The 12,936-nt window shown below is 51.8% G+C and overlaps 2 protein-coding genes across 4 annotated transcripts; both read right to left on the reverse strand.

The window, feature by feature from the left end:
- Positions 1 to 1,711: 1,711 nt before the first annotated feature.
- LOC122365880 (solute carrier family 22 member 7-like) lies at positions 1,712 to 3,804 on the reverse strand. Its single transcript, XM_043337477.1, has one exon. The coding sequence runs from the start codon at positions 3,589 to 3,591 to the stop codon at positions 1,966 to 1,968; it is 1,626 nt and encodes a 541-aa protein (XP_043193412.1). The 5' UTR covers positions 3,592 to 3,804; the 3' UTR covers positions 1,712 to 1,965.
- Positions 3,805 to 5,406: 1,602 nt separating this feature from the next.
- LOC122365862 (tetraspanin-13-like) lies at positions 5,407 to 12,468 on the reverse strand. 3 transcript variants are annotated; one of them, XM_043337444.1, is made up of 5 exons: positions 12,310 to 12,468; positions 9,697 to 10,086; positions 9,279 to 9,428; positions 8,449 to 8,554; positions 5,407 to 6,662 (listed from the first exon to the last, which is right to left on the reverse strand). In XM_043337444.1, exons 1-4 carry the CDS (start codon positions 12,367 to 12,369, stop codon positions 8,480 to 8,482), a joined length of 675 nt encoding a protein of 224 aa, XP_043193379.1. In that variant the 5' UTR covers positions 12,370 to 12,468; the 3' UTR covers positions 5,407 to 6,662; positions 8,449 to 8,479. The 3 variants fall into 3 exon arrangements, 2 of the variants coding, with proteins under 2 accessions (XP_043193379.1, XP_043193380.1); XR_006253806.1 differs by having other exon boundaries at positions 8,449 to 9,428; positions 12,310 to 12,461; XM_043337445.1 differs by lacking the exon at positions 8,449 to 8,554 and having other exon boundaries at positions 12,310 to 12,467.
- Positions 12,469 to 12,936: the final 468 nt, after the last annotated feature.

The following is a 12,936-nucleotide window of genomic DNA, read 5'->3' on the forward strand; positions in this document are numbered from 1 at the left end:
CCATTCAGCTGCTCTGGTAAAAGGAGACGTGGCCGGTCGGGAGCTGCCGATAGAGATCAGATCAGTTTTACAGATCGGGCGAAAGGATAAGTAGGTATAGACGGTGTCGGCCGTCCGAGTCCACCAATCAGGATAATTAATCTCGGCCGGCAAGTGACAGTGACACATGATCGTCGTCCTATTCTCGTGCGTTCACCGTCCTCTAGCCGACTTTTAATTAGGACACTTGTCCCGGACAGCCCTATATACCGGTCCTGAGCCGGTCCTTTCGACTAATGCCTCAGATAACAGCTCACTGCTGGCCATTATTTCAGCTCGGCAAGTTCCTTGGACCAGCAGCAAGTCCGTCCAACACTGCATGTCGGAGACTATGAAGTCTACGAGAGCTAGAACACATCAGATCAGTACAGCAGCCGTCACCACCACCACCTCTTGAAAGACTAGCTCAGAGGTCGATAAAATGCTTGGAGTTGCTCCAACGAACATCTTAGCCCCATCACTGTCTCCAACTTAGCCCTCGCCTGGCGGGAGGGGGGATGCAGCCTCCCTAAGTTTTTTTTTTCGCGAATAGCGTAAAAGGTGGTGTCGCGTAGCGCCGCAAAATTTGGCATAACGTCTGGGAATGAGCCTCTTGCGACATATCCTGAAAATTTCAGGTGCCAGTCATTTCAGGACCTGGACTATGACTATGAAAAGTACAACCAGTATTGGTACTCACACCTTTCCTTTGAATTAGACGGATAAACAGGCGCCATGCCTATAAATTTGCCCAAGCAAATGATATGCTAGATGAACAATGCATGCACAACTGTCTAATCACTGCCAATTGCCGCGTCGGCACACCGGCATCTCCTCACCTTCTCCCCACACGGCCTTGACTCCCCAACTCACACCATCACACTACTGCATAAGGTGACCGGTCACACGCTGGATCTGAATGCCTACGTTTTCATGCCAAAGTCTGAAACAACTAACGATTATCATCAGCGTAGAAATGTTGAAATTTAGCATTTTAAAGCTTTTAACTTAAAACTTTATAAGTGTGTTTTAACGCACTTGTCCTTATTGATTGAGAAAAGAGCGCACTTTTGATCGTATTACCCTATACGAAGTAACGCAATCGAAGTGTGATTCCGGTCCACTGTGCGTTTTCAGGCGCGCTCGATAAAACACCCAGGCCTGGAGAAAGTTGGAAGGGTGATTTTCTGATCCTCCTTACCACAAAATGACCCTAAGCGAAAAAATGCCCGCGGGGCGCTGCCAACGCGTGCCAGCGGCCCTGCTAGTAAGGGCGAAAATCAATGCATGTGTATGCGGAGCACACCCTTAGCGCTACGATGGCTCCTTGGAGACACCTGGAGAAACCTCTGCCGGCAGAAGGGTCAGGTCCCTCGCAGACGGCGCGGCACGGCGCGGGCGGGAGCTTAGCGGGTGGCCTAGCCGGAAAGAGGATAAAAATAGCCGACTGGCCCGACCCAGCGAGGGGTGACCGAAGGGTGACCAGGAGTGAATGAGGGAACATACACGCGGTACCGAGCAGCCGATAACAGCACCGGACGATTAGAAAGTCATAAGTCAATGCTGTATTTTAGGCGTAAGGAAGCATCCATGTAGACGGGCGGACTGTCTCCAGCTCTTCCAAGTATTGCTAATATCTTGCTCCAACGAGCGTTGGCACGTTGGAAGTTTTATCGACCACTGGACTAGCTGAAGATGGGCGAGTACTGGAGCTCAGGGCTGCCTTGGCACAGTCTTCACTTATCAACACTGCAGCTTATTTACAATATTCACTTACATTGAACGCTTTCCGCGCTCAACGGTCAGTTGTCGTCTTCCTTTGAACGTTCGAATTTAGACTCGCCTAGACGCGAGCCGGCTCACGGACTGCAGCACCTTTACACAAAACCGTAAGCAGGAATGCAGCATGGCAGTGAATCTTCTCGTTTGTGTTTTCCTGAGCCCTGCTCACATCTCCCAGCACTCGACGTCGTCGACCGACTCGGGCAGCCGTCTGCCGCGTGTCTCGGGCAGCCGGAAGGCCGCGGCCGCCGCCAGCAGGGCACAGGCCGCGAACACGGCCGCCGGGGCGCCCCAGTAGGCGCCGCCGGCCGCCGCGATCACCAGCGGCGCCAGCACGGCGCCCAGCCGCGTGCACGTGGCGCCCACGCCGAAGCCGGTGCTGCGCAGCGCCGTCGGGAAGAGCTCGGTCGAGTACAGGTTCTGCACCTTCTGACCGGCGGAGACGGCGAGCCGGGCGACCATGGCGAGCGCCAGGCGCGCCCAGCGCCAGCGCGGCGGCACGGCCAGCAGCGCGGCGCACGGCAGCGCCGTCACCAGGCCGGCCACGATCACGGTGGGCCGGCGGCCCAGGCAGCCGCTCAGCAGCAGCGCACCGACGATGGCCAGCAGGCCGACCCCGCCCGAGAGCAACAGCGCCGTGTACGCGCTGCCGCCCAGGTGCGGCGCGTCCTCGGAGATCCCGTACGCGATCAGGCCGTCCACCAGCAGGCACCAGAAGCACGCCAGGCTGATGGCGCGCATCCGCGGCGTGGCGAACAGCTGCACAAAGTCGCCGCACGCCGCCGCGCACCAGCTGCGCCGGGCCTTGTGGGAGCGGCCAGCGCCGAGCAGCGCGCCCTCGGCCCGCTGGCAGGCGGCGAGCTGGCGCAGCAGGCGCGACCGGTCCGGCGCCGGACGGCCGTTCCCCTCGGCGATCGTCTCCAGCACGTCTGCGGCCTCAGCCAGCCGGCCGCGGCCAAGCAGCCAGCGCGGCGACTCGGGCAGCGAGCGTAGCAGCAGCGGCAGCGGCAGCGCCGGCACCGACAGCAGCAGCTGCAGCTCGCGCCACGTGCCCGTCCCCATGGCGGCCAGCGCGGTCAGGATGAGGCCGGCGTCGAACGGCAGCTGGTAGAGGATGCCGTACACGCCGCGGGCCGCCGGGCCGACCGTCTCGGTGCTCAGCACCAGCAGACAGACGAACGTGCCGGGTAGCAGGAGACCAAGCACGGCGCGCAGCACCAGGAACACTGTCAGAGAGGAGGCGCCGGTCACGGCCAGACTGGCCAGCGGGGTCATCAGGCTGCACCACCAGGCGACCGCGCGCCGTCCGAACACGTCACTGAGCGCCCCCGACAGCAGGCAGCCCACCAGCACGGCCAGCATGAACGTGGACTGCACGGCGGCCACCAGCGGCGCGCGCCGGCACACCAGCTCCCACTCGACGGCCACGGTACGGCCGTACGGCTGGCGGTCGAAGCTGAACCGCTCGCAGGGCACGGCGCCGCTGACGTTCAGCAGCTCGCCGTGGGTGCTGACGCTGACGTTGAGCATGTGGCACGAGTCCTGGCGGCGCCGGCCGTCGGCCGTCACCTCGGTGGGGATGTAGGCGCCCGGCGGCAGGCGCAGCGGCAGTAGGGAGGGCGGCTCGGCGCACCGGTGCGCCGGCGTGGCCGTCTGCACCACGGCCGCCAGGCTGTGCGCGCCCATCAGCAGCGCGGCCAGAGAGACCCGCGCCAGCGTGCGCCGCTGCCACGGGCCCTCGTCACCGGCCACGCGAGCCAGCAGTGCCTCGAACGAAGCCTCCTCCGACATGGCGGGCGGCCGTCACTGGTGGTCCCCGTCTCCACTCTCCAGCACGCACACGGTATCGGGGCCGGCCGGGCGGGCCGTCACACCGGTTTTCGAGCCGCCGCCCTGCCGTTCACTGACACCGCTCCTCAGTCACCTGGCAGACGCACTCGGCGTGACCCTGCGCCGCGCCCCGACGCCACTGACTAACGACTCCGGCGGCGCGCCGCCCGCGCACCGGTCCGCCGCCCGGCTCTCACTCACCTTCCCAGATCTTATCTGCTGCGCGCGCAGCCGACCCGCCCTGCCCGCGGCCCTTTACGGCGCCGTATAATTCGGAGACCACGAATCAGCCGCGGACATGGGCCCATAAAAACAGCCGTACAGGTCAGTAAGACAGCGATGTTTTTGCACCCATGAGCATCAAGTAGTGCTAAATCACAGCTTTAGAGCTTCCCTTTGCAGGGAAACCACGCCGAGCCATGCGATGTGAAGGTTCAATTTGGTTACGTAACTAACCTGGCTCATCGCCTTGCTATGCATAATATCAAGTGTCATTGCGTTCGGGCGCTGTCGGCTTCGCGCAAACGCAGGAGTGCGCAGTGCGCAGTGCGCACCAATTGTCCCTGAGTTACGTAACGGGAGCCCGACCCACGATACCAGCACGTAGCTGAGCCCGTCAGAAGCCGTCAGCTGACCGATGTCCCGTTTGATTGGCCAATATTCCGTATTCAATCCAAACGGGCTAAGATAATGACCCCTTCACCGGATCTATCGCTTTACTACATTCAAGGGGGAGGGGCTGGGAAGATTTGGGCAAGGGTAGATGGGGGGGGGGGGGGGCAGGTGCGACCCTCCCCTCGACGTTTCGCCCTAGTTGCAGCGACGGTCGCGGAAAAATCATCTCCACCGTTACGAAACGCAGTGATTGACACCACAGTTCAATATCTCAGGTCGACCAGTGACCTCTCGAGGTCAGGTCAGACCTCGATCCGTTTTTAACGCTTTTTCCTGTTGCAGAGCCGCGATTTTGGCACGGTCGGCATTATGTTTGTCATGGTCAGGCGCTTCTGATATAGGTAGGCAAGTACTTATTGTTTGGATGACTGAAGGTGTTGAGCTCAGGTCAAGATCAGGTCAAAGACGACAAGTCACGAAGCTCTTGGGAGGGCGTCATGTCGCATATCATTCGATTCGGCAGGTCTCGTTGAATCCAGAGGCGGCTCTCCCGACCCGCTAGCTCAATTAGATCAGAAGTTATTGACGAAAAACTCGTTTTAGCTCTCAGCGAAGAATTTCCTGAAATTGAGAACGTTACGAACATGCATGATGCAACAGTGCTCGAGCTTCCCTCGAACGTACCAGATACCAACAAAACTCGTTATATAACGCCGGACCGATTACAAAGCATCACGGCGAAGCAGGATACGGGGCACAGCCCTTCCGCCAATCGCCTATCAAGGCGAATTTTCTAAGTAATGGCTCCACGTAGGACCGTCCCGTTATAGATGCTCTGCATTGACGGTTCATCTGGACCGTAAAAGCAGAGCACTTCGAAATGGTTCGGTCAAAACATAGGTACATAACTTTGGGCGAGGGTCGGATCTGTGTTGTTGATACAATGCTGCTAACCTGCCAACCAAGCCAAGGCTGCTAACGTGCCGCTGAGGAGCCCGTGGCAATGAACTTTGCCCCGATCTTGAAGTGAAATGTGACATATTTATTACAAGAAAAAGAACGTACGACGGTGCGGTGACGTTTGCAAGAGCCTCTGCTCACATTAGGTTTTTACATACCTTGACTCACTGCATAAGAGACCGGGGTGATAAGAGAAAAATGTCGAATAGGCATCGTATTTATTATGTGCCGCAGTACGGTTAACATTCAGTCCGGAAATACGTCCCTAGATAGGATCAAAGTCGCGATAATTTCGTACAAGTAGCTGCAACCCCGGTGATAGCGCTCAAAACCAGTAAGCAAGGCAGACGATAACGTCTTAGGAATGATGTATCACAAAATAATATCGCATACCCTTGCTAAGCACAAAATATTTCATAAATTTAAGTATATATCATCACATGTTGGAACATAGTCTATACTGGGAAAATCGCTTATGCGTTTTACCAAATATGCATTTATAATATCTGAATAGACATATGACACGATTTACAGCAGCTGATATACAAGTAGGTAATACTTTTTGTAGATATTCTCCATATTTAGATAACAAACACCAAATTTCACCCACAAACCACGCCTATACCATGGCAACACAGCAAGCTACACCACTTTCTCGCATAGGATCGAACCGCGTCCCGTCGAATCGCGTCGCCTTCGTCGGATCGTTTAGTTATCCCCAAAAGAACAAAGCAACCTCGCCTGCCGTCCTCGTACAGAGAAATAATTTCTCCAGAACACCAGAGAAAAAGCACCAGATCACCACCAATCCTCCACCGGCACACACGCACACAAACACACACAAACACACACACACACACACACAAGGATGCACGGGCTGCCGGGGCCGCGGTCGGACCCTGGTCCGGTACAAAGCTCGTCTCCCGGTCCGGGGGCTGCGTCAGACCGGGGTACAGACGTCAACCGAATCAGCACACAGCCGGGAGCTATGTAAACCAAACGGCGAATCAGCTGCTGCGTGTAACCCTGCAATGTTAGCACGACGGAAGCGGACGATGCATCCGAGGATGGCGGCAATTAATTGTGACGGATAGTAGCGGCAAGAAACAAGTCGAAACGTTTATATTTTTCAGCCAAGCAGTTTGAGACCTTTATTTTAAAATGCCACTCCTGTTTCCGACAGAGCACAATTAACCCAGTGACACCAACACCTAATGGCTGCAGACCCAGATTCGAGCCAAGTCGGGGATGTTTTCACCCATCAAATCCAAACATTTACAAATCACTCCTGATCGCCCGCGGCCGCGGAGGGTTTCGCTGGCTGATCAGCTGCCGACGGGCAGGGGGGGGGGGGGGGGGGTGGCTGCAGTGTGCGGTGGCGGCCCCTACTCCAGAACCTGGACACGGTCCGGGTCCGCCTGCCGACGGTACCACAGCGCCAGAGCGAACCCGACAATCTGGAACGGAGCGAGGGAGAGTCAGAGGGGAGAGGGAGAGGGGCAGAGAGAGAGAGAGAGAGAGAGAGAGAGAGAGAGAGAGAGAGAGAGAGAGAGAGAGAGAGAGAGAGAGAGAGAGAGAGAGAGAGAGAGAGAGAGAGAGAGAGAGAGAGAGAGAAAGAAAGAGAGAGAGAGAGAGAGAGAGAGGGAGAGGGAGAGGGAGAGGGAGAGGGAGAGGGAGAGGGAGAGGGAGAGGGAGAGGGAGAGGGAGAGGGAGAGGGAGAGGGAGAGGGAGAGGGAGAGGGAGAGGGAGGGAGAGAGAGAGAGAGAGAGAGAGAGGGGGGGGGGGGGAGGGAGCGGGAGAGGAAATGTGGAGAGGTAAGGAGAGGAAGAGGAACAACAATGACGGTAGAGATGTAAAAGATACAAAAAATCGACGGGAGAGACTCAACCCAAACGATGACTGTACCGGACAAGACACTATTGAAGCGACGTAGATACATTAACACTGTTACGTTAGCCCGGGACGAAACATACGGAATCATCGACGGACAGTGCAGACGAAGTGACAAACAGGCGAGCTAAATAACGCACACGTGAGCGGACTTGTCGGCTACCCAGCAGAGGACGGCACATACCATCCATCCAGTACACGAAATGACACGTGATACACGAAAAGCCATACGATCAAGCTATTTGGCAATGAGCTCGAAACCAATGGATAATGCAAGCTTTCACGTAGATTTAAAGAAAAAATCCGAAAAACAAAAAAATTTAGGTAATGAATCGAAGATACAAAACGATATGTTTATAAGAGATCAAAATTTAATCCAACAGATATGTACAAATTAATTGACTACTTTTACATCACCGATATAATAAAAGGCCTGTACACATTCAGCTGTTGTGCTGTTGTCAGCTGAAATAGGCTCCGCCCACCGCTTCTGGCTGACGGAACTGTATACATTTGGCTGATGAGAAATGTCAGCACTGGCTGACTGTTCACAAATATGGCGTTGTAAACAAATATTTCGTCTCATCTTCATGTTCTTTATTAAAACAATACTTAAGCAGTTAGATATATTATCAAAATATTTACTGACAATGTGCGAAAGTAATAAGTATTTTTCTTGTATCGACAATTAATTATGAAACCAAGTATATGTGAATAGCGCCAACATGGTGCCCAAATTTCATTTATCTGCAGTGCTCAATAAAAATCTGGCACGTGATTTGCTTTCATGCGCCACTACCAGTGTCTAAATGCGTCATTTATGGCTTTTGCTGACGGCTCGGCATCTCTGCACTTGCTTTCTCGTAGCAGCACAGCCCGTCAGCCCATGCTGCCGGCAGCAGAGAGGTGACGTCATGTTGCATGTGCAACATAACGTCATCAATTTTTCAGCCAATAGTGTGAGTGATTTTCGGCTGACAACAGCACAGCAGCTGAATGTGTACAGGCCTAAAATAAACAAAAAGTACCGATATCGCATCTAAATCATGAAAAGCGTCGTCAACCAACATCGAAAGTTAGAGATCAAGACATACCGGAACACTTGCCGAAACACCTTATCATACGCGTGCAAAAAATAAAAAAGGCGAATAACCAGGACAACCGGGTACATGCGCACAAACTAGCATAGAGCGTGCTGCAGCAACTGAGGGCACCTCCCGGCTCATCCGCAGCGGCGAGCTGAAAGTAAAAACACTGCAAGCAGTAAAGCGATCGTACTTGGCGGCGAATGATCTCAGCTAGCGTCTGCAGCAGAGGCGGCGACGGTGCGGACTGGCCGTCCTGGCCACTGACCTGGCGTCGCCCGCGAGCCCCGCACGCTCCTCTAAAGGAACGAGCCCTTAACGTAGCGGGGGTCTCTCTGCCGGCGGTAGCGCACGGTGGCCCAGACGCCGAGGAACTGTAACCGCGTGCCGTCACCCGGTGTTAGTGGGCCGTGGGACGACTGGAGAGCCGGGGCCGTTGCTGGCTCTCCAGTCTCACACGTGTTAGTCGGGGTGGTGGTACTTCATACACGGGTTAGTAAACCTCCACAGCACACGAGTGTTAGTGGCAGCACGACAGTTTGTAACACAGCAGATAAAACACGTGGCAATTAGGGAGCTGAGCGGCATATAAACCAACTGCTTCTTATTCGCGACAATGCGATCCGGGGTTGTCAGTATTCACGATTAGGTTGCTCAAATGTTCACAAGCAAGTTTCAATGGCATAACATCTGTCCATGCTAGATACAGATCAATTAGGATTGTATTTCTAAATCATGAATTGCCAAATACATTCTTTAAAATAATCATCCAAAAAATGACAAAAAAAGACATCGCGAGACTTCAGCCCAGCTAAAATGTGTTATACGGGATCTTCAAAATAATGTTGACCTGTTTTCTGTTGGATGGTGCATTGGACATGTCAAAACGACCACTTCGATAAAATATTTAACCTTAAATCCACCTCGTTGCTGCTAAATCCACGTGGCTGACTGAGTTATCCATCACAAGAAGCGAGCAGCATACTCCTGATCACAGTAGAGGATACTCCTGGCACCATCGGCCTGGGCACTCCCAGTCCATGACGGAGACGAGACCAGCTCCGCGCTCGGAGTGCGCACCCACAGGTCCCGTCTCACCTCTGTGAAGCTGAAGAAGAGCCCGATGCCGCCGCCCGCGTTCAGTCCCGACTCCATCGAGTCGGTGATGAGGTTGGCGCAGCTGGTACAACCAATGCAGGCCGGCCCCACCAGACAGCACTCCTCGGGCGTCGTCCCCGGACAGCACACCTGCGGGCGTGGGCAGAACACGGTTAACGGTGACTGAGCGCAGGTATGGAAAAGACCACTGAACCACAAGTCTGTAAAAAGATATCTTGTTAGCAAATGCCGAGCAAAAATAAAAAATCGTTACGTCCCACTTCTCGCCGTATAAACTAAAGCAGCATCCTCGTCGTAAGACTGAAAACAAAAATGAGTGGTAAACATCGTAAACATCCCTCCTGAACTGTAACATCCTCTTCAAATTAGCTATATAACCACTTGAATCGCTACTCACCGCCGGGCAGGCCGGGTGGTCGGTCATCGGGTTGGACGCGTTGAACTGAGTCGTGTCGAAGCCGCAGCAGCCAAAGTGGTTCTGGGCATCACGCTTGGTGTCGTTGCTGGCATGGCGCCAGCCAAACTCGGCCAGCTGGCGTCGCTGCGGGCCCTTGACGGCCAGGCACGCGCAGGCCACGCTGAACTGGATGATGAACAGCAGAAAGAGCACCACCATGTAGAAGAAGAGCGACACCTGGTGGTGTTTGACGGCGCCCACCAGCCCCAGGATGGCGATGAACAGCAGGAACACGCCGCAGGCCACGATCCCGCCCAGGATGCTAACGCTGGTGATGACGCTGGCCGTCTTGCCGTAAGTCGCCACGCCGATCAGCAGGAAAGCAACCACCTGGGCAGAAGATAAATGTTCACTGTAATAGTACCTATTGATATCACAGAAATTCATCTCAATTGGCAGATCCAGAAAAGTGATACTTATTGGATGCTGTTGGGGGCATACTAACCATAATTGGTTCAAGAGTTTCCAAAAACTTATATTTGCTGCTAATTGCTTGAATTTTATCACAAGTTATTTTTTGTTAATTAGGTACCAATATACCTGACTTATTGCAAAATGTAGCCAATTTTGGATGCTGCAGAAGGGAAAATGCTCCAAAAGCCCTCACTTTTAGATCCGTTTGATTGTCTCCAATTTGCAGACTGAGCTAAGGCCATAGAAACTACAACTGAGCGTAGAAATGTTTTAGCCTTTCCTCTTTCATATAATTCTAAATGAATTTATTATTGTGCATGGACTTCTTTGATTTTTCTTGGAAATCAAAGAATTGCATGTTTCAGTCCTCAGGAGTCAGAGGACACACCATGTATTTACCATTTAGTTCCATTGTAATTCAACACATCACAAGCCAAAAAGGCAAACCCTGCGTTAACAGTCTCCCGGACGACGAAGATTCTACATTGTCCGGCCAATGGCGTTCGAGAACTGCGGCCAAGCTCCCGCTGACCATGAATGTGAATGTGATTGGCCGGACGGCGTAGAATCTTCCGGGAGACGTTGGGAAAGATCTGCCAATTGTTTGGAATGAATCAGGGGGTGCGCTCAGGCCCTTCAACATTACCTACCAAAAGTGGTGACATTTGCACTAGCTAGCACCGTCAGCATTGTGAGATACGACCAATCAGAGTAAGTCCATACTCAACGCTCATTGGCTGCTAATTCTGTGATGATTTTTGGGGGCAAGAGCGTTAAGTGTTAACCCACGAACCGCTGTGGGGCAAAAAGTTGCCCCCTTTACGTTTTGTGGAATATCTCCGAAACTCGATGAGCTACGAACGTGAAACTTGGCATAGCTTCTAATAAATACCAAGGCAAGGTTTGAGGAAAGTTTGGTGGTTGTAGCACTTAAGATGACATCACAGTGACGTCATAAACTTTTGTCGTTTTCCGATATGGACCGTTTCTGATGTTGCCAGTCGCTGAGCCTGAAACTCAACTGTAAATGAACTAGACAGCACCTGCTGCCATCCTAAAACATCTAAGTACCTACACTTCCAACTAGTTCCTGGCCAATAATCGGTCCTTTATATTCGGTCTCATATCTTCGATATATCATGAGGAAACTGAGAACCGCAAATCTATAATTTGACTTCTGACATCACTGTGATGTCATTTCAAATGGGATCGACACCAAATTTGAACACAACCTCGGCTAGGTATTCAGGAAGATGTGTGCAAAATTTCGCTTCTCTATCTCTTCGCGTTGCGACGATATCGTCGGTGGCGTGGAGGCCCAGCGGCCGCCAGGATATTATTTAGGCCAGTCAGATAAAGACTTTGATCATTCATGAAAACTGTAATTTATTTGTCCTTTTTCGACACTACCAAGGTACCAATTGAGCTATTACACAAAGAAACAGATATGAACACAGCACAAGAAGATAAAAATAAAATTAAGATAGCTTGAAAAGCCAAAAGGTCAATATAATTATCCACAGGTGTCATGAATTCGAACAATAATTAAATGATTTGCAAATAAAGACATGCCTACAATGAAGCACTTGTTTTCTAGAAACTTGAGAGAAATGGTAATAAGTTAAAGGAAATAGATCACTTTTAACATGGGGATTTGAACTGGAATAGCAGATTTGTAGCTTGAGCTGAGACTAGCATAAATCAGAAGCTTTTACGGCCCAATAATCACCCTAGACGAAGATATTCCATTTCTCGTTCCGATGAGTGCCTTGCAGAGGGAAAAGTGCCTTGCTGAGGAATGCAGCCACATCATTGTCGGCCAACCAGCATGCAGCTTACAGCCACTGGGTTTGTACTACGCAATATCAATATGATTGGCTTGGTCAACACATAAGAAGCTTCCGTGCCAAACAATATTCTACATGGAATAGTTCTTCATATGTTCAAATATAAAAATAATATTTTAAATATTTTTGATAAAAAGGTTTTATTTTCATTGCGGATCATTTTGAGCACAATTAATCATAAATTCATTGAAAAAAAACAATTTCGGGAAGGTGAAATACCTATTCCTGGAATGGAGCCAGAATGAGAAAAGCCACGTCAAGCGTCATAGGCATAAGAGCAAAAAAAACTTACCATGTACATAATATTGAGCCCTATGAGAGCATTTCTGGTAAATGAGAATGACCCGCACATATTTGAGTCTTAATTATATGGTATATATTCGAACAACAGCAACAAACGAGACGAAGCGCCCTCCACGTCATGCAACAGAAATAAACGTGAAGGATGTGTCAAGGTTTGAAGAAATGTCTGCTAGGTCGTATTTCATATTTGATGACGTCATAGACTCTCAATCGTTTTGACTTCCACGCAGTGCAGTGCATGGAATAATGGAATAATGTTTACAGTGTAGTGCACTATATAAAATATTGTTTGACGCGGAAGCTTAGTACGTGTTGACCAAGTATATTGCGTAGGACAAACCAGAAACCTACGCATGCTGCATTGGCTGTAAGCAGCATGCTGATTGGCCGACGATGACGTGGCGGCATTCCTAAGCAAGGCGCGCATTCCTCTACAAGGCACTCTTTACGGAACGAGAAACGGAATATCTCCGTCTTGGGTGATCGTTGGGCCGTAAAAGCTCCTGATTTGTGCTAGTCTCAGCTCAAGTTACGAAACTGCTATATTTCCAGCTCAAAATCCCATGTTAAAGGAAACAGTCCACTTTCCTGAAATCAGTATTTTGCTATTGATTTA

Source organism: Amphibalanus amphitrite, unplaced genomic scaffold (genome assembly GCF_019059575.1).
Source record: "Amphibalanus amphitrite isolate SeventyFive unplaced genomic scaffold, NRLGWU_Aamphi_draft 000769F_arrow, whole genome shotgun sequence".
NCBI classification, from domain to species: Eukaryota; Metazoa; Arthropoda; class Thecostraca; order Balanomorpha; family Balanidae; genus Amphibalanus; species Amphibalanus amphitrite.